Raw genomic sequence first — 22,408 nt, 5'->3', positions numbered from 1 at the left:
AGATACAGATGAGCTTTTGACAACTACAAAAATGGATATAACGACAATAAATCCAAATAAAGATGAAACGCTTTCAATTTCCGCTGACAATAATGAACTGACTACACCTATAGAAGAAACAACAGAAAATTCTGTTAACATCGTTCAAACGACTCCAATGGAACCGGAAATTCCTAATGATATTGTTGGTGATCCCCAAGCTCGCAGTGTTAAAGGAGGTTCAGATAAAAATAACATTGAAAATGGCGGTAAAAAACTTGACTTTGCTACCAGATTATTACCTTCTACTGCTTATAAAACATTTACTTACTTTACAACCTTCTTCATTCCTGATGAAACTAACAAAGATGTTACTACAACGTCAGTTAAATCACGAGAAGTAATTTCGTCCGAAGTATCTTATCTTACGGAGTTGATTTTACCAAGTGCTACAACTGATATACAGTCATCATCGACATCCACAAGAACACCAGAAACACTTTCCGTGGATGTGATGGTCTCATCAGTTTCTACAGCGACAACACCTTCAGCAGTTTCAGAATCGACACCTAAAGAAGAAGAAAAAGATGAAGATCCAACGACAAAACGAGAAGAAATTGAACTTATTTTCAAAACTCTCTACACGACTTACACTTATTTAACGACGTTTTTCCAAGAAAGTACATCAAGTGTTTCTAGTCGTGAAGTTGTTGAAACGAATGTTGTAACTCAGACTATTGGACCTGATGGAATATCTGGAGATGTTGTTGGATTATTTAATGATGAAGCTACAATTTCTCCAACTAAAATTGTAAGTACGATTCAATCTTCAACCATTTTGGTACCTGAAGAAGAAGAGGAAGATTCAGTGACTAATGCAGTTCCTACAACTCTAGAAGATTCAACAACTGAGGCTGGCTTGACGACTTTGCAGGATCTAGAAAATAGTAAAACTACTATCGAAGACAGTTTCGATAAATTGTCGATACTCGAACCAAGTCCTACACCTAATGTGGTCACTGATTTACCTAAATACGAAACGAAAACTTACTTTACAACTTATACTTATTTCACAACCATATTCGTCGACGATGAAACTGAAATAGAAACAAGAACTGAGGTCTTCAGTAATATTATAACAGAAAAAATAGAACCAACTGCTGTAGTGCCACCACCACAAGAAACTTCCATTAATCCAACAACGCCTAAAAGCGCGCCTACACCTCCACCAGAAATTCTTGCATACTTAGAAGCTTTGAAGAAACAAAAGTCTCAAGAGGAGGCTTTGAGGGCTGCTAAGCAAATTCAAGAGGCTGGTACAGATAAAACTACCATGAAACCTGAAGAAAATAAATCAACGACTATTGAGACATTAGAAGATACTACAGAAAAAGTATTGGTTGACGGCGAAGTACTTGGTTCTATGATAACTGATGTGATTTCTTCATCGAGTTCCACAGATGGACCAATACTCGAGCCTTCAATGGAAAAAAGAAATGCCGGTAATGCACCTGACGATCAAGAACTTTCAGAGTCGAATAATCACGAAGTAGAACCACCGCCTACGCTTCTTCTTCGTACAAGTTACACAACATTTACATACTTTACAACAATGTATAAAGGTGAAGCGAGCAACGTTGTGTCTCGATTAGAGACAGTTACGAATGTTGTGACAGAAACGATAAGGCCCACACCTGCGGTTGAATTACCGATAACTGAAACAAGTACTCTTCCTGTTACTTATTTCACTACTTTTACATACTGGACGACATTTTATCGCGCTGGAGACACGATAACAACCAGTCGGGAAGAAACTGTAAGCAACGTAGTTACTCCTGGTGTGTCACCGACTCCAAGTGTTAAATTGGGTGTTATTATGACTTATAGGCCTGATTCATTCTCTAATGATGATGATGAAGAAACGACAGACAAAGCAATTGCCGATAATGAAGTTATGGAACAAGAAAAAAGCACTAGTCCTATTCCTTCTCCCAAAGAAATCATTTACACTACGCCAGAAAATGCACCAGTCATTGATGTATCAACGATTAATCCAGAGCCCACAACATATTACACAACTTTTACCTACTTTACTACATCTTATATTGGAAATGAAACCATTCTTAACTCTAGATTAGAAACAATTACAAGTGTGGCACTCGGGGATATTCCTAAACCAACGGGAAGAGCCATTGGAACAGTACCATCACAGTTGCAGGATCTTGAAACAAAAGAAAAAGTGCGTACTGTTGAGGTGGCGCCCACAAAAATAGTTGAAGAACCAAAAACAGGTTTAGTATCAACAATCAAGTCTAGCGAGATTGGTAATGGAACTACAACTCACTACTCTACAGATATTTATGGAACGTACATTGATGGATTGTATGCTCAGGTTGTACAAAGCACTACAAGTCTAGAAACTCAGCCTTCAGCTTCAAGTACTTTAGTTTCATCAACAGCTTCTTCAGCTACTCCAACTCTTCCTACTGGAATTCTTTCATTAAACAAAGGTAGTATTATTGACGCCGATAAAGTGACAACTGTTTACTTTGCTACTAGCCAAATTGGTACGCTTATTGACGGGCTTTACGCTAAAGTTATTGAAAGCACTTCAAGTACGAAAATAGATGCTGAGAGAAAAGCTACACTGAAACATCCAGAAGAGCGTCATAGAACTGGATTAGTGAGACTTATTAAAGGACAAATAGAATCTGATAGTGTAACTATTGTTTATCAGTCTAAAGTAATTGGAACAAGCATTGAGGGACGATATGCACAAATAATTGAAAGTACATCTAGTTACCTTCAAGGCTCAAGTACAGTTTCTCCGACAGCAACGACATCATTTTTGGCTTCTCAACCACCAGGTTTCCCATCTCCTACTCCAGTGGTGATTCAGTCGTCTTTATCTGAAGGAAACCAAGATGATAATTCAACTAATGAAGACGAAAATGAAGGCGGTGAAGAAGAAGATGAAGAAGAGAGTGAAGATGATCAGAAACCAAAGAAAAAGTCTCGTCTTACCTACCCCGGTCGTAAAAGCACATTTACTCCTGCCATTAGACCGTTTTTGTCACGAAGTAGACCGACGTTTAATCCAAAAAGAAAAGGAGCACAAGCAGCTACAACCATTACCCGTACTGATATCACACCTACAATAACGGCATCATTAGCGGCCACTAAAGGTAATCGTTTTGCGTCTTCACGAAGTCGACCAGCTATTTCAGCTAGTTCAACCACTTCATTTAATGCTTCAAAACGTTTTTCTGGACGAAAAGCTTCAGGGAACTTATCGCTCACCACTCCCTCAAGTGCTCGCAGTAAAAGCTCAGGTAGATTCTCTCCTTCATCGACGTCTTCTTTCTCTCGACGAGGTCCTAGTTCTGTCCGTGGATCTTCAGCAAGACCAGCTGTTAGAGTATCTAGTTCGTCTTTCGCTGGATCATCTTCAAGATTCAGAACTGGAGTCAGACCATCTTCAACATTACTTAAGCCGTCTCAAACTCTTAGTCCGACCATACCCCCAGTAACAAAATCTGATGATCAAGAAGATGAAGCGAATGAATTCACTGCAACTACTTTCGTAACAGAAGAGACACCTTTTCCGACAGAATTTGAAGATTTTGAAGAAACTGCTACTACATTACCGGTTAGAACAACCACTGAGTCTTCAAGAAGATCTACTAACCCACTTCTTAAGTACAGAAGACCATTAGCTCCAGTATCTCGTGGTACTCCTCCACCACGACGAACGACTAGTTCATCCACAACAACTACTCCAAAAACTCCAACAGGTAGTCTTCGATCGTCTAACGCTCGATCACTCAACTCTCCAACGCTTCCGCCATTCTCTCCTCGTTCTAGAGGTAGTAATCGTCTTTTCCCACCTCGAAACTTCATAAATCAACGCCAACTAGACCCAGTAGAAGGGCTGAAAAATCTCGAAGATAACGATGATACAAATCTTGAAAATGAAAAATTAGTAGAAGAAATAGTTGACAACGATTACGAAGGCTCAGAAAACAATAAACGACGTCGTATTCCCAATAAAAATGATGTATCCACTACAACATCAAGACCTACATATGGTAACAGATTTAATTCCCAAAGAAGAAGATCAAAACGCCAGACACCTCAACGTGGATACGTAAATCGATACCGCAGACCAGGAAATCTTTATACTTCGGCCGAAGACAGATCGGATGACGACACTTATGACGACGATGATGAAACTACGAAACCTTCAACTCGATACACCGTAAGAGGAAGGGCTCTTTCATCCAGAAACAGTGCTAAAAGTAGTACTGAAAAATATTCCAGTGATTCAGGAGAGATTTCTAATACGCGAAACAGAAGACCAACTAATACCCGAGTAAAACCTACTCCTACATCTTCAACAGGAAGACAGTTCACTTTACGAGAAAAAAATTCTTCTTACAATAAACGACCTACTGTCAAACAGGACAATCTCAGGAGACCAAATTCAAGAGTAAGAACTTCGGGAAGATATACAACCGAGTCTTATGATTCTCGAAGAGGTCCTACATCCTGGACATCGCCAAGATCTCGAAATATTAATCGAAAATTACCAACAAGAGGCAGAGGTTCATCGCGAGAAGATTTAACTAGAGACGATACTCCAATTACTGTGACTCATTATGTACCAACAGAAGTCACTTTGCCTGTAGTAAACCATGGCACTACTGAATATCGTAGTATCATTACAGCTAGTCCAAGTATCGAAGTAGTCAACCCGGATGCTTATAATACTGTCACCGGCGGTGATGGGCGGCAACTTCTTGTCCTTAACAGTGAATTAACTTCATTAAACCCACTTGGTCAGACTGAAGTAACGCGTTTTCTTTTACACGGTACACCTACCTCCCGAGTATCGTATACATTAACTACAACTCGTGGTCGGCGTGTTTCGCAATCTACAATTGTACCTTCAACTGTTTATTCTGTCGAAAATGTAGTATCAACTATTCCAGCGGCATTTAATAATCAAAATAATCCGCTTGCAAATATACTTTTGTCACAATTGCTGCTAGGTCAATTTGGTCCTAAGGCTCCGAATTTCGGAAATATTCAAGCACCTAACATTCAAGCGACAGCGATGACTCAATATAACGTTAGAACAACCTCTTATGTGACAACAATTACTAAAGAACAAAGTACAATAGTACCTTTGACATTTAGGGGTAAACAAATTCTAACAACTCTCGTTGATTCAGTCACAGACGTTGTCACAGCTACTGAATTCATTACGGATACAATAGTAGTTACTCCTACAGCAGTACCAAATGATAATTTAAACTCTCTTCTCTTTCTTCTTCAACAATCCCCTCAAATCCAACAGCAACAGCAACAAATACAGAAACCAATCCAACAACAAGACCCGCTGTTTTCAGTTGCACCAATAACCAGTCAAAGCAATTCACTTCCTGGTGAACTTGAGCATAAGCATCAGCCTGCTGATCTTGATTACCGACCTGAAGACGATTCTTCAGCGTCAGTGGAAGAATTTAATAAACCAGTAGCTCCTAAAAAGCCAGAGAGCAAAAACGGAATTGCTGAAAAAAAAGTGGAAATTTCTTCTTCAATCTCGTCAATCTCAAGAAGAAAACGTGACTTGGTTGATGAAGTAAAAGCGTCTATCCCGCCGTCACTTTATGAGGCCCATTCTGAGGCTACATCTGGTCTGAGTCCCAGTGAAGAATTCATTGGTGTACATACACCGACCCAGAGTCTTGAGAGCGTTGTGGGTGACGTCGGACGGCACATTTCCACGTCTATCCGTGCCTAATCCCTTCCTAATTTATATTTTTTAACTTTTTTTAATTATTCATAACTTAACTATTATTTCTTTTTATACCCAATAAAAAATAGCTTATATACTTTAAGCCAAATGTCTTACATCTCAGCTTACCGTTTAGTTTCCTTTGCTCATTTTATTTAATTTTAGACGTAAGTCTGAAATACATGATATTTGGCTTAAAGTATCAAGCTGCTGGAAGAAATCTCTTCCAAATCCTCCAAAGATACTCTCATCCATCTTCTTCTATTCTTTGTACATTTCTTAGTTTACTCGTTTCCAATTTCCCCTTTTTTAATTATTATTATTATCATTAATATTATTATTATTATTATTATTATAATTACTTTTACTACTATCATTATGATTTATACGTTTCTTTTTTTTCTTATCTTAAAAATTTACATACACTTAAAACATTTTAAATCCTCAATTCCTTCAACTCAATATCCTTTATTGCCGCACGTGCGCCCACACACTCAACGAAAACTCCCAAAAACAGCTTGTGACAAAATAAAATATTCAAAAAAATTATTAACTACTGAAGACAGTCGGATTCATTACAATATACACGATGACACGCTTTAACGCTGCGCTAAAAGCTTATACTATTTTAATAAAAACATAATATATGTTATTACTGTATTATGCTGGTGATTGATGCACGTTTTTGATAAATTATTGGAAAAAAAAAGACAAGACGTGGTCTTTTCAGATGATGCTATTGATGAACTTAAATATTCAATTGATGAGCAAAGTAACTACAATGATAATTACGACGAGCCTGATGATGATTATATCCAGACTAAACGAAGAAAAGTGATACGAGTTCGTGTGCCACCTCACTTTTCTGACAATGAAAAACCTGAAAGAGCGCATAAATATACAGTGGTGAGGAAACGCCCACTTATACCTTACACAAAATCTTTCTTACCCGAAAAAACGATTCCACCATCGCCTCGGAGGATTGTTGTAACACGTGTCAGAAGTCTTGGTGCTCGATCGAGAAATTTTGGTTATGATGATTCAATTTACTCAAGCAATATACCGTCGAAATGGCACAAAGTTACTGTTACTCGAACTAGAAAATTGATACCCACTGCAAACATTGAATTAACGCAGACGCCAAAAACTCGAGTGACTAGAAAGAAACTTGTGACAAGACGACCTGTTGCTACATCAACTCAGACGTTTGCTATTATTACGACTGGATTTTATGGAATTTCCGATAATAAGGATGAGGATGAAGACGAGGATGATGATGATGATGATAATTACAATAATGGTAATAACGAAGGTAGTGTTGAAGAAAATGGTAATATGGAAAATATTCAAGACGGAATAAAAGAGTCGACTGAAGTACCAACTCTTGTAGGCACAGCTAATGACATTGAAAAACCAGACGTTGAGAATGTAAAAAACGAGGAATTTCTAAATAAGTTTGAGGAAGAAATTTCTGTAGAGCCTAGTACAATTAGTGATGTAACACCAGTAATTATTACCGACAATTTTTATTTCCCCGCTTCTTCCGACAGTGAAGAAGAAAATGGTGACGAACCAGAAGAGGATGACAATATCTCTACAACCGAAGAAATTACTCGAGGTGAAATTACAGATGATTCGCAAAAGCACACAACTGAAGAATTTGAGGATGAAAAAAATAAAAATGCTCAGAGTAATGAGAGTGAAGAATTTACAACTACTGAAGAAATTTCAATAACTGAAGAAATAGAATCAACTGAGTCTTATCTCACAACAATTGGGGACGTTGAGTCAGTAGATATGAATTCTACGACTCAATCAAGTACAACTGATATAATTTTGGAATCATCTTCATCATATTCTCTCGGATCTGAACAAATTTTGGACTCTATGGAAAATACCAATAAAAATTCTGAAGAAGAACTGAGTGTTGTACCATTGAAACCTTACACTGAAACTTCTTTTTCTTCTTCTTCTTCTTCTTCTTCTTCTTCATCGTTTTCTTCCTTACAATCTCCAAGTCTTGATATCAATGAATTTTTAATAAGTGATGTGCCCAGTGTAATTCCACTGGAATCATCAATGAGCCCAGATGAAGATTATCAATCTCTCCAGCCAACACAAACTTTGCAGATTGAATCCTCGAGCTCAAGCTCAAGCGAAACAATAGCAATAACAACTACATCAACAACAACAACAACAACAACAACAACAACAACTACAACAACTTTTGTCAGCTCACCAACGCCGGAAGATATCGAAGCTGGTCTTTCTGATGAACTTTATTTGTCATTATCGAGACCAGATTTTCCACAAATTGCTCCATCGCAATTACCGAAAAACGAAGACGAATCAAAAACGAATGAAGAAGAGTCTTCGCGTTCTGTATTAGTATCCTTAGAACCTGAACCAACTCCAACTGTTATCTTTACCGAGACTATTGTTACGTCAACTCGATTAAGAACTTATACTTACGTTGTCACGAAATTAAATGGACTAGAAACTCAGGTGACGTCTTCAACTACTGTTCGACCGCGCGTGACGACACTGACGCTAACAGTACCCGTAACAATCATACCCTCCTCAATCGAGAATGTGGAATCTATACGTCTCAGCACCATAACAACTGCCTCGCGTCGAGAACCCGATGGTGAGTACTATCCCAGTTCCTTAAATTTCATATCAAGGAATTTATTCAGTCAACGAGGTTTTTCCAAATAAAGTCCTTAAAAATCCATCATGCCGTAAATATTTTTAAAATATTAAAATACTTTGATCTAAAAATATATTTCTAAAAATTAATTCTTTATGTAAAAAAATTTTCTGTACAAAAATTTCTTGTCTTTTATTTAATTGTTCATTAATTTTTTTTTTCCAATTTTTATGTTAAAAAATCTTTCAATCAATCTGATCTTTTCTTAATTACTTTCTAATGTAAATATTGTAAATTCGTTATCTAAATTCTTTATATTCTGTATATAAATTCCTTTTGTCTATTATAAATGAACTATATTTTAAAATAATACTCTAGAATCTAGAACAAATAAAATATTAGATATTATCTTATGTATTAACAGAATAAATTTATTTAAATAAAATAAAAATGATTACCAAATAACAGGACAAGAAACAAGGCGTGAAACAAGAATGATGAACGAGGATGCAGAAGGTGAAGGCAGAAGACTAAACTTAGCTACAAGAGTAATGTCAAATGGGGTAGAAGTCATAGTGGCCGGCCCTACACCAGCATTGCGGTGGGAAAATTCAAACCCACAGCCCACACTTACTCTCTCTGACGAGGTTGTTATGCTCATGCCTCAAGAAGATCCTAACGAATTCGTTACCAAGACTTGCACAACGACATTTACCTATTTAAATACAATTACTAAGGATGGCACGACAATTGTTTCGACCGACCAACAGGTAATTTATTTTATCCATTATTTTAAATTTATTTAAATTTTTATAAATCTAAATTCCTTCCACTAGATATTCATTATATTCTTGCAATAAAATACTCGTAGAGCAATTCAACGATTCCTTAATATAATGTAAAAAAGTAAAATAATCTACGTGACGAAATTAATAAAATAAATCCTGTACTATAAAATGAATGTTATTCTTCAAGGTCGTCGCGAATACGGCCACAGAAGAGCGCCATAGAAAGCCAGGATCAGAGTCTGCAGCAGTAACTCTTGCCGCTTCGCCCACTCTAAGAACAGAGGTATTCAAAACAACCTACACGTATCTTACATTGAACACAGATCATCCAGACGCAAAGAACGCTCTAGGAAGCAGCCAGAAAGTAATAACAAATACAGTCACCGCGCCGCAGCATTATTTAGATATGATTTTAGAGCCTTCTGAGGCATCACCACCTCAAACAAATACTTATCTCAGTACTCGTGTTCTTGAAAAGACATTTATTGAAGACGGAATAACAAAAATTGCAACTATGAGTGATACCATTACTCGTCTTATTATCACTGAGTCTGTACCGCCTCCGCCCCGTCCAACTAGTGTTACCACAACTCTAACAGCTCTTGATAATCCCGAGGATACTCTTACGGATATTATGAAGACATATTACATCACTTATACTTACTACAATACTTACCTTGAAAAAGGTAGTAGTACCGTAGTCCGAACAAATGTCGCTACTTCAACAGATGTTGCCGTGGAAAAGGTGAAGAAGACTGGTGTTATCGACACACAAGTAACTGCAACACCAAGTCTCGAGCCTATTAAGATATTTGCTACCAAGACTTACTTAACAACTTTCACGTATTTCACCACGCTGCTTCAGGTACTTTTTTATTATCTTTACCTTTAATTATTACTATTCAATAAATATTATAATTACTATAATAAATAATTATTCATTTTTCATCTTTATAGGCCGGCCCTGATGGTGAAACTTCAACGACAATCTCCTCGAGATCCCATGTTGTAGAAAATGTCGTAACAGAATCGATCGCTCCAAGTTTACTTAATGCTGGTTATATGAACTTTTTGACGACATCTCATCACTCAGATTCAGTTAAAAACGTCGTTACAGGTTCGACAATTATTTTCTTCGATGAAGAAGATCAGATTGATTCGTCCAGTACTAGTACACAAGTCCAACCAACAGCTTCTCTAGAGGCATTAGAATCAACTATAGAAAATTCAGAAACTCCAATTGTTCAGTCTTCCGACATAGAATCAGAGCCACAGAAAGATGAACCGGAAAAACAACAGAATGAACAAAGTTCAAGTGATTTAGATACTAGTGCGTCTTCAGGGATTACACACAACGAATCATTGAATCAAGACAGTAATACTGCTGAAACTAACAATGGACCTAACCGACCAGTTGGAGGTGGCTTACTGAGTCTTGGATCTCTTGGAATAAATGGTTTGTCGGCTTTGGGGCCAGTCATTACTGCTATGGCAGGGCTTTTGAAGGGCAAGCCAACAGCTAACCGTAGGAATGATACTATGTCACAACCTTCTAATCCTCCAGCTCATCAAGATCATCAAGAAACTACAACTCAGCGATCACCGATTTACATTCCTGTTGCTGATTTTGCAGATGGTGACATCGAAACAGCGGAAAGTCAAAATATTGTTGCTCAATTGGCTAATCCGAATTCAAATTTTATACCCGAAACGAGGCATAAAGTTGCTGCGAGTCTTGTTGATGGTATCCCTATATCTCCGGGAGAAGTTATTACAGCAAATAGCGATGTGATTATTGGTAAGCCAGGTATTTTAGCACCAAGACCACCACAAAAGTATCTTCAAAATGGAAATGAAAATCAAAATCAAAATTTTGGAATGAAACCCCCACCGATATCAGTACCGAATATTCCGGTTCACCCTGTTTTGGAAGTAATTAAAGACGAAAGATCTGAGCCCACACGAAATATTCTTCACGGCAGTTCTTCAAACTCCAAACGCCCATCAAAAATTCCCCATCATTTAAATAATGAACCGACAAGAAGCGGATTAAAACATGATGTTTTAGAAAATGATCCACTACTTAAACCTCCGGGGAGAACCAATATTGAAAAATATGCTAACCCAAGTATTAACTCAAAGGAACCCGAGTGGATTTCTAATATCTTCAAACGACCTTGGATCTCAAAAGATGGATTAATGCCTCCTCCAGTACCGCCAACACCTTCCAGAATCGATCAGGAGCTAAATTTTTATCCGCCCCAAGATACTCAACCGTGGAAAAATCATCCGTCAGATGAGCAAAATAACCGGTCACCTTGGGCTCAAAAAGATCCAATAATTACTAATACCAATTTAGAGAGCTCTAAATTGAAAACAGAACTAACACAATTAACAGCTTCTGAGCCAATAGTTCACCAAGTTCCTCACGTAATAGATCGATCAACTGGTCAACCATTGCTTGTAAACATCCAACCGAGTCAAGTAGCTAATGTCGTTATTCCTCAAGGTGGCACACAGGCTCTTATTTTTGGAGATACCAGTGAACCACACATTAGTGGGCAGTATTTTGATGACCCTTCACCTTATCCAGAACCAGAAAGTAATCCTCCAGGATATGGTGGGTTTGAAAAACAGGAAAATAATTTATCAGATTTTATGATTCCACCAGCACCGCCTTTTAATAATTATAAATCGCCTTCTCAAAAGCCGCATCAACACACTGTTTCTTCTCCTAATAATCGAGTTTACTCAAAATTTCCTCGACCACATGATAAAATAGAAATACATACAAACCGACCTGAAAAAAGACCGTCTGATGTTCATTTGATTCAACGGCCTGAGTCTCATGGTCAGTCTAACCAAGGTCAAGTTCACACCGAAATTTTAGTGCACCATTCACCTGATACATCAAATTTTCACAGTAATTTCAGACCTCAATCAAATCAATATCAACAAGAATTTTCGCCTCCACGAAGAGATTACCATGTACCGACTTTAAATGAGCTTCCACCACGAAGAACCACGGATATTTCTCCATCTACTGAGATGTCTCATCATCATCATCATCATCATCATCATCATAGATATGGATACCACCATGAAAAGCCAAACGGTACAGCTACAAATGATATTCTGAAACAAAAGTGGAAGAACGATAGAACGAAACCAAGAATTACAGTTGTTCGACCGAGACCTGGGGTGAAGCCACCAAGACCTACTTACTATCCTAATCCCGATAGAATTTCAGGGTTTGGAACAAAGTTGAAATATCCTTATCGACCTCCATCTCATACTGCTCAAGTTTCTCATCTACCGCAAATTCCAGTTAGTTGGCAAGACGAAACTAAAGTTGAGCAGTCTAACACTAATTATCAACAACACAAAACTCAAGAACCTCAAGAAAATCTTCCTATCGGAGTAATTGGATACAGAAATCCATTGATCGGAAATGCTAAAAGACCTATGCAGCAGCCTCCGCTTCAACCTACTAATTATCAACCATCGCCTCCCCAACATCACCAAGTTCACCAACTGCCTCCGGATATAAGCCCTCCTGTTATTCAGAGCTTTGGTCAAATTCTTCCTCATCCAGATGAACCTGAAATTCCTTGGTCTGATACACAAACCGAAGCTGGTCCTGATTCAACTGCTGAAGAGTCTGGAGAAAGTTTTAACTATCACAATGAAATGTTCAATAAGAAACATGATGAACAAGAACAAGAACAACAACACCAAGAACAACAAGAACGAGAACAACAGCTACAGCAACAGCAGCATCAATATCAATATCAACAGCAGCAACATCAACATCAACAGCAGCAACAGCATCAACAGGAGCAACAACATGAACAGCAGCAACAACAACAACAACATCAACAGCAGCAACAAGAACAACAGCAACAAGAACAGCAGCAACAACATCAACAGCAGCAACAACATCAACAGAAGCAACATCAACAGCAACAACAACAACAGCAGCAACAACATCAACAGCAGCAACAACAACAACAAGAGCAGCAACAGCAACAGCAGAAGCAAAAGCAACAAAAACAACAGCAGGAACAACAAGAAAAACAAGAGCAACAACAACAGCAACAGCAACAATTTGAAAATCATTTTATCGAAGAAAATGAAGATAATGGACCAATTGAACCGATTACGTTTGAATCAGAAATATCTGATAAAAATAAACAAAGAGAAAAACCTTCCAACATCCTTGAATCATCAACAACAAAAGTTGAAACTATTGAAGAGAATGTTTTCTACCAAACTCAAACGGAAACTTCACCAGAAAATCAAAACAACAATAATTACGCCACTGTAAGTGTCTTAAAACCTTACGAGATTTATGAAGATAACTCCGAAACGGACAATCAAGAAAACAAAAATATCTCTGACGATACATTAGACTATGATGTAATTCAAGGTGTACCATTTGGTGATAGAGTAATATCAAATTCGGATGAATTTGAACGTAACGATACAATTGACTTAAAAGCCCCGACTATGATCTCTCATTTTATTCCTGAGGAATCGACGAAATTAAAACCATTCCAGCATCAAAAAACTGTAACACCACGACCAATTTTTGAACAGAAACGAATTTCTGTAGTACAGGATCCTAAATATCCCAGTGGTCATGCGCGACCTGCGATAGACTGGGAAACTATACAGAAAATGAACAATGAGAATCACTATTCTAACAGAAGAAACTTGACATTTACGCGAACAAATCATTCTCACAGTTATTCAGATTTTAAATACGTTAATACCGAAAAGATTCGTACTCCTGAGCTTACTTTACCATCTACAGGTACTCGGGTTCACCCAGCGTACCCACATATTGTTACTAAACCAAGACCTGTACTACCAATCCCAATTACTATTTCTTCTGACTCATCGTCCAAACCAAAAACATCTCAAAAAGAAAAAAATAATATTAATAATAACAACAATGAAGAAATAACATTACATTCCGAACGACCTAACATTCATATGCGTCCGATTATTATTCACGCTAAAGACAGAAATCGCGAAACTCTTGAAACTGCTTATCAAACAAACTTTGCAGTACATGAAGATGAAAAGAATTTGCCAAATAAAAAAAGGCCTCAATTGAATAATCAGAACAAAAATTCAAATGAATTTAAAGTTTTGTCTCAAGATATGATGCCTCCACCACCAACAAAATCAACAATTAAAGATAATATAAACAACGATAACGCTGAAGGTGATCTTAAACCACCACCAATTCTTGCAGATGTTGTTGGAATGTCACCGCCCCCAGTAGCAATTACAACCACAACTGCAAGACCTACATCAACAATAATTAATGACTCTGGATTAAGACCACCACCGCCCAAGTACATTCCTTTAGATTCTTCTAAAGTCGTCGGAGAAACTCCGCCACCGCCACCGTCGCCACAATCTCCGCTATCAGTACCCAGTGTTAATATGGTACCACCGATAATTCCAAGACCAACAAAATCTCGGCCATTCTTAATAGAATTATTATCTCAAGATATGGTGCAACCACGTCCGCCTGTTATTGAAAGTTCTAGGCCAATCGAAATTGCTACTGTTAGACCTGCGATTGCCGTATCCGGGTCTATACAAATTGCAACCGCAGTAGCTACAAGTCATATCCCAGTAATGCAAGATATTGTTGAGTCTACTATTCCAATTATTCACGGTACTGTTGATCTGCCGGTTGTGATGGACGTGTCAGATATTATCAAGTCAGTAGAAACTAGAAAGCCCGAGCACGTTAGTGTTTACACCGTTCGGCCTTTTGAAACGAAACAAGTTTCAAGGTAAGATTTTTATTTATAAACAACTATTTATTATTATTTTAATACTTGATTCATTGCAATTTATAATTTTTTAGAGTATCTGTTCAACCTACGGCTATACTTTCAACGAATTTAATAATGCCAACACGTCTAAGATTACCACAAACAGAATCTAGCTTACCAACAAAGTCTCCAGTCCAAATCACCAGACTTTCGTCTTACGAGACTTCAAGAAAACCATCAGTTGTTCTTGAAGCAAGTCGTCAAAGTATTTCATCTAGTAAAGTTAACTCGACACAGTTTTTGAAACATCGACCTTATACTATAAAGCAAAGTGTCAATCCCAGTGACGTGACCTTCACTTCAACGGCCAAGAGAAAGTACGGTAGCTCGTCAACTAAATTCCGTAACATGATCACGAAAACGTTAAAAGAGTATGCTGATACTAGAGTATACAAGAATGGTAAAAATGTAACAACCACGACAATGATGACCACGATGCAGATGAAACCGAAATCTGTTACGCACTTCAAAACTTTGACAGTCACAAGAACAGAAACCTCAGTTGTAGGGTCACCGCCTACAACGCGAACACTTTTATTGACGCATACTATGACGTCTACCATCGTAGAAACTGTTACTGAAACTTTACTTCGACCTACCAATGTAGTTATTACGTCAGTTACGACTATTCTTCAACCAGCAACTCGCTTACCATCTTATGAGACTTCTCCAGACAATATGGATTCGATATTTGTAGTAATGAGCGATCAGAATCCTCCAGCAGCGGACGCTGAAGAAGTTGAAGCAGAATATGGAGGTGAAGAAGAAGTTTCTCGTGATGAACAAGATCCGGCTGGTAATGAAATCCATCGTGTGTTATCCGGTGGTATTCTGGGAGCTCCCGTTGTTCCTCATCGTCCGAGTACTAATCAGTGCCAACCAGAATGTCGAACAGCAAAATCTGAAATGTGTGCTTTGGTAGCCGGTGAACCTAGATGTATATGTCGTCCAGGATTTTCACGTATGTTCTTAGATCGTCCCTGCAAGCCAACTTACACGTACACACTCCGCGTAGGACTTGATCGTATCGGTAGAGAATCTGTAAAATATGATCATCCAATTAATGATAGTTCATCTGCGTCATTCCGAAGATACGCTGGACCAACACGAGAAGCTCTCGATAGAACTCTGATGCAAAGTGACTTGAGGGATATTTACAGAGGCCTTGATATCGCTGGATTCTACCCCCATCCACCTCGAGTAGAATTCTATCTTCAACTGAGCGATAATACTAGTGAAACTCGGCTCAAAGATGTATTAAAGAAATATTTAATAAGCAGTAATTACAGTCTGGGTGGAACTGAAGTATTTGCATTGAGAAATTTCGATTCTATTGACGCAAATGACTTTGATGAATGTTCAACTGAAGAGGGAGGACCTCATCACGATTGCTCACCTCATGCTGCATGCTTTAATTTACGTGGATCTTACCAGTGTTCGTGTAAAGAAGGTTGGGCTGATTTGTCTGAAAATTCAGCGTATCCTGGAAGAATATGTTCTCAAGCACCGCTCGGTTGTGCTAGTTGTAACTACAAGGGCCACTGCGTTACTAATTCTCATAGTCAAGAAATTTGCGAATGTTTCCCATGGCACAGTGGTCAGCGTTGTCAAGTAAATTTGAAAGGTAAACACTGCTTTGATTTTTATTTCAATAGTTAATAAAAATAAAAACTTTTCATGACCGATTGTATATATATAATGAAAGTTTCATGCCATCTTGGTCAAATGACTAGTGGATCTAATTCAAGCCGAGAGATGGACACTTTCCATCTTCCCTATTGGTCGAGAGACATCCTCTCTGTGCATAAGTTCGATAGAAATCCATCAAACTTGAATACTAGTAAAGCTGGAAGCTTGTAGTATCTATTCGAGTAATAAAGATGTTAATTGAAATGAAAGAAATTTGAATGAAAGTAAAGACAAACTTTGAAAAAATAAATGGGGTTGGTTGCCAAGCCAGTGTCCATCTCTCGGCTTGAATTAGATCCACTAGTCATTTGACCAAGATGGCATGAAACTTTCATTATAAAAATAAAAACTAAAATTAATTTTTTTATTTTTAATATTTACAGTTACGCTGATAGTTGTGGTGACTATTGGAGCTATCTTACTCACTGCACTTGGACTCGTTTTAGCTTTAACATGCTTGCGTAATCCAAACAGAGCTAGAAAATCGGGAGACAAAAGAGCTATGATAAGTACCGGAGCAGGTGGTGATACAAGCAGTGAAGGAAGTGTAACGGATCTTGCGATTCCTCATCACGTTCCTCACGTTCTCCCTCCGCCGCCAAGATCAAATGCACCGATTCCGCCAAGTGCTAAAAGACCCAGAAAAGTTACTAAACAATATCGAGCTCCAAAAAAACCATCTTTTGCTGGCACGCCAGGTAAAATAAATATTTCTTAATAAATTTATATAATATTTAGTAATAATAATAATAATTATTAAAAATATACCTGTGTAATTTTTAGTTCCATTAAATGAAACAGCCAACACCGATCGTACATTGAGTGTAATGATTCCTCGAGCTAAATACCGATCTGGGCCGCAATCGCCTCAGAATTATTCAAAACCACCTATGAGTACTTTTGCCGTGGAAGAACATAAACTGATAAATTATCTTGAAGGTGGTCCACCAGGTGGTAATCGTAAACCAAGTCTTGCTAGTACTGCTAAAGAATACGTAAAAAGAGAATACATTGAAGAGACTGGAATTAGAGTGGTAAAAAATGCAGCTGCTCCTAATAACGGCGCACTTGTTAGTGCTGGATTTCAAGTAATAAAAATTTATTTTAATATGTTAGATTAAGTATAAAGCTGAAATTTTTAAAAAGAAGATTGAAACATAATTTTAAATAATAGGTGTCTGCAACGGTACTGAAAACTACTGGTGATGGCGAATCAACACTGGATGACACTTTCGAACCGTCGACATTGAAAACTCTAAGAAGTACGACGGATTTTCAAGACGGAACGTCGACTCTCGGCGCAACTTCGATTCAAACAACGACGAAGCTACTCCCTTTAGATTTGGCTGAGGAAAATTCAAGTGTTGGACGATCATGTTCTGGTGATACATCTATCAAACAACCATCACCGAGTCGAGGTTCTAAAGATACTCGAGATGCGCGTGACAGTGCGAGTGAGGGTCCTATCACTGCTGAAAGAGATCTCGGTAGTACTTTGCGACTTCGACATACTCCTCTGTATAATCCAGATCGAGCTGTAAGTATTTTATGTCTAGATTTATTTTTTAATTGCAATTAAAAATTGACTTAAAAATCAAACTATGCTGAATTTTGTACACATTTATAATAAAATAATTTTTTTTGTATTACAGATTAGTGATCGTGATTCCAACTTTGATTCACTATAGAGTTGATTTACTCGAAAAGTGAAATTCGTTGTTGCCAAATAATACTTAAAAAAAGATGTTCAATGTTATTATTGTAATACAGTTTAAATATATATGCCCTCGTACAAACACATGTAAAGTATATATTTAAGTACATTTATGTGAATGTTGAGGTGCAGGCCATATTATGAAGGTGATTATGCCAGTCACTGTTTCGTCGTTTGTTCTATGTAGAAAAAGTCTGATGTGAAGCAATATTATTCATCGTCTTCATTACGCCAGCCTATTTATTTTAATATACATATGTTTGTTATAATATGATGCATCATTTATATTAATATATTACACGATCAATAAATAAGCGTGTCTTTAAAATATTTACCGATGATATAGAAAGTAAAGAATTGTCTACAAAAAGTCAAATTAAGACAAATATCTCGTGCCAAAAAATTTATTATAAATTTTCAACTATATTGACTGTTTTGATTGTTAGATTTTGATATTTTAATGTCATATGATTACATGTGGGATTCATTATATATTTAATGAAATTGAAGAGATATATATTGAATTTGTTATTGTTATTGTTTTGTTTAACTGAATTGCTATCGAGTCTGACCATGTTGCTCGGCTTCGTTATTACATTTATTTGTGAAAACTAATTTACAATTATGCACATTTGCATCACTGACTAATTTTCAAAATTGAATAATAATTTAATTATTGTTCTTTCAAAAATATTAATAAATGAAGCCGAGCAACGTTGCAATTTACGACTCATATTAACCATTAATATTATTATTATTATTATTATTATTTTAATTGTGGGTGAACGAGCAGTACTAATTTATATTGAAAATAAGATTTAAAATTACAGAAAAATATTTTTTTTTTCAATTAATTTTATACAATTTTGGGAAGTGAGATTTCCATTTTCGGGAACGAAAATATGATAGGATTTAAAATATTTTATAAAATCAATATATTCATATAAAATAACTTGACTACCAGTTTAACACTTGTCTAATTAAAAATGGGAAGATTTTAGTTTTGTTTTTATTTCTATTCACAAATATGAAATTTATACTAACAAAATTCTTACTATACGTTCAAAAATAAATAAAAGACAAGTATAGTTCCATATTATTGTAATAGCTGCAATATATAGAAATGTAACATGCGCATTACTTAGCATGAATATTCTATGTATGCATAATAATTTTTTTTTCTTTTGTACATAACTACCTTTCCAACTTTTATTACTTCGTAAATATTGTATTTTTGTACAATTATAGCCTAGCCATGTATTTTGACAATAAAAAAATAATACAGTTTTAATAATAAAATAATTTTTAATTTTTTTATTACCACCCATATAGTTATTATAATTATCATTTATCTAATTTTGTTAAGATTATTTGCTATACTTGGATGATATGAAAGAGTTTAGAGAAATTATGTTTGAGGATAATCGTAAAACTCTTCAGAAAGACATTTATATCAATAAAATACAAGAAAAATGATCACTTAGACGATCAACAGCTTCCAGCTAGAACCCACGTCTATGAAGGATCTAAGAGTTAGTTTTGATGACAAACTAAATTTCACTGGCCATATCGACAAAATTCTATCCAAAGATAAATTAATTTATATGTTAATGATCTTCATTTTTCAAGAGCAGATAGACTAAACGAAAATCTATTACTCAAATCTTTTAGAATCAACTCAATACTTTTTTTTTTTCAAGGCCTGAACATAAATAAAGATATTTTTCATCAAATAGGATTGCAGTATATAATGTAAAGATTTGATTGATTAGTATGAACATGTGTTATTAGTATAAATTCCTGAGCATAAATAAACAGTTCTTATAAGATGCCACAAGCATTTCTCGCTGAGATATCGCTGTTAGAATGGAAAATATGATCATTTTGTCTTTGATTATCGATATTTCAGCAACCAATAATCGTACAGAAAATACAAAAATGTAGTGACTCATTTTTTCACCGATTTTCATTGACTTCAAATTTATTTTCATTTTAATAAAAAGTGTGACCTTTTCGAAGCAAAAATTTTGGTCCCTCAATTTTTGTGAGAAATGTATATGCAATAATAAGTAGTTCTATGACACACTGTGGATTCTTTAAATTAAGAATTTAAAAACTAATGTTATTTATAATTATCAATAGATATTAGGCATTATTGGTGTTTTAAGGAAACGTACATGAAGATTTTTAAGAAATAAGTAGGTACATATTTCATTTAAACGAAAAAAATTTTTTTTTTAATTTTTATTCTAGACAAAAATTTAAAAAAAAATCAAAAATTTTAAATATTTTTGAAAAAAATGGAAAAACTACTAAGAAAAATAATGTACATACAGTTCTTTGATAAATACACAAATACTTTTTTGTTTTTTCATGAAAAAATTTTTTTTCAAATTCATATCCGGATCCAAAATTAAAAAAAAAATTTTTGGATACCGATATTTCCGAAAATATTTAAATTGGAAAAAATCCAAAAAATGTACATGTATATCTTAAAAAAATTAACAAGTACTTTTTTTTTTTAATTAAAAAAAAATTTTTTTTCAAATTGATATCCATATCCAAAAATTAAAAAAAATTTTTGGATGCGGATATCTTTGAAAATATTCAAATTTCAGAAAAATCAAAAAATGTACATGAGTATTTTTAAAAAAACTGTATGTACAGTTTTTTATTTAAGAATAAAATTATTTTTTAAGGAGTTATTTTGAACCAAAGCTCCCAGCACAAAAAACGCAATTCGAAAAACTGTACATATAAATAATTGAAAATAAATGAAAATAACGAGTTTTTGAGAAATTCGGATGATTCAGAACTTTTTGAGAGCTTTCCAAAAATTATTTTTGGTCATAAAAAATTTTGGAAAATTTTTAAAAATTTAAAAATTTTGTACATATAGATTTTTTCGCGCCAAATAATTTCATATGCGTCCATTTGCCGTAACTCCATTCCTACTCGAGATATCCGTAACTAAAAATTATTTTTATCGGCTATAAAAGAACTTCAGGGGTCATGGAGAAATTAAACTGTCGTTTTTAAATTCTCACTCATTGGGATTTTTTTTACAATTCAATTCTTTATGCCGACTAAATTGTTCCAAAAAAATCCGTAAGGATTGTATGTTAACTTCTATACAATTACTTGCGCGTGATCTCGCCACCCTGGGTTAAAACCACGGTGGCTTTTTAAGAAAATTTACATGTATTAGATGTCAACAGTTATTTAAACCAATTAAATAAACTTGAAAAATTTACTTTTCTATGTAAAAATGACATTATACTACACAGAATGTAGATTAAATTAAAAATTTTTCTTGGCTGTTGAAAATAGTAAGGAAAAATAAAACACAATAACTAAAAACAAATCTCGCGAATGAGGTTAATCAGTGTTAAATCTGTCAAGGTGTTTATTGTTAAATTAATATTAAATGAAAATCGTTATTAATATTAAATATATAACAATCTGAAATTATATAAAAATAACGAATAGCTCTTATTTAACATAACTATATATTTACGAATGTACCCAAATTTTTATATTCTTTATTTAATTCTTGCACCCTATTACCCATAATATTACCAACCACAAACTTTAATAAAGGGTAAAAAAATTTAATCCTGGCTGAACATATATAGATGTCAGAGCAGCAGCTATCCATTTTTTTTCGCTGATTTAATTTCCAATTACAACCGGAAACTTATATAAAATTTAATAATCACTATTTCTAATTAGTATTTCTTGCCAATTAACTACAATAAACAATTTTGATGACCCATTTTATTTTCTATTTATTTAAATAAACTAACACAACGTGTTATTTCTCTAGCTTTTAGTAATAAAAAGAGCCACCCCTTAGTTCTGTAAGTTGTCCGGCAGCGGGGCGCTGACATCAGTTTTGTGTCCCCCACTATGCCTTACGCACCCAGCGAA

General features: G+C 35.5%; 2 protein-coding genes across 2 annotated transcripts in view; both read left to right on the top strand.

Annotated features, from left to right (window-relative positions):
• The window catches only part of LOC123274530, a 53,195-nt gene extending 33,431 nt beyond the window's left edge, over positions 1-19,764 (top strand). Inside the window, exons 3-12 of the mRNA XM_044742228.1 lie at positions 6,510-8,426; positions 8,898-9,199; positions 9,405-10,082; positions 10,175-13,197; positions 13,231-15,033; positions 15,108-16,699; positions 17,148-17,462; positions 17,548-17,852; positions 17,939-18,301; positions 18,417-19,764. Coding sequence (XP_044598163.1) covers positions 6,510-8,426; positions 8,898-9,199; positions 9,405-10,082; positions 10,175-13,197; positions 13,231-15,033; positions 15,108-16,699; positions 17,148-17,462; positions 17,548-17,852; positions 17,939-18,301; positions 18,417-18,452 — 10,334 coding nt within the window. The 3' untranslated portion in view covers positions 18,453-19,764. The remainder of the gene's footprint in view (positions 1-6,509; positions 8,427-8,897; positions 9,200-9,404; positions 10,083-10,174; positions 13,198-13,230; positions 15,034-15,107; positions 16,700-17,147; positions 17,463-17,547; positions 17,853-17,938; positions 18,302-18,416) is intronic.
• The window catches only part of LOC123274456 (trithorax group protein osa), a 13,149-nt gene continuing 9,337 nt past the window's right edge, over positions 18,597-22,408 (top strand). Inside the window, exon 1 of the mRNA XM_044742108.1 lies at positions 18,597-18,624. Coding sequence (XP_044598043.1) covers positions 18,597-18,624 — 28 coding nt within the window. The remainder of the gene's footprint in view (positions 18,625-22,408) is intronic.

Source organism: Cotesia glomerata, linkage group LG1, assembly GCF_020080835.1.
Source record: "Cotesia glomerata isolate CgM1 linkage group LG1, MPM_Cglom_v2.3, whole genome shotgun sequence".
Classification (NCBI taxonomy): Eukaryota; Metazoa; Arthropoda; class Insecta; order Hymenoptera; family Braconidae; genus Cotesia; species Cotesia glomerata.
This window is presented reverse-complemented; position numbering and strand designations above follow the sequence as displayed.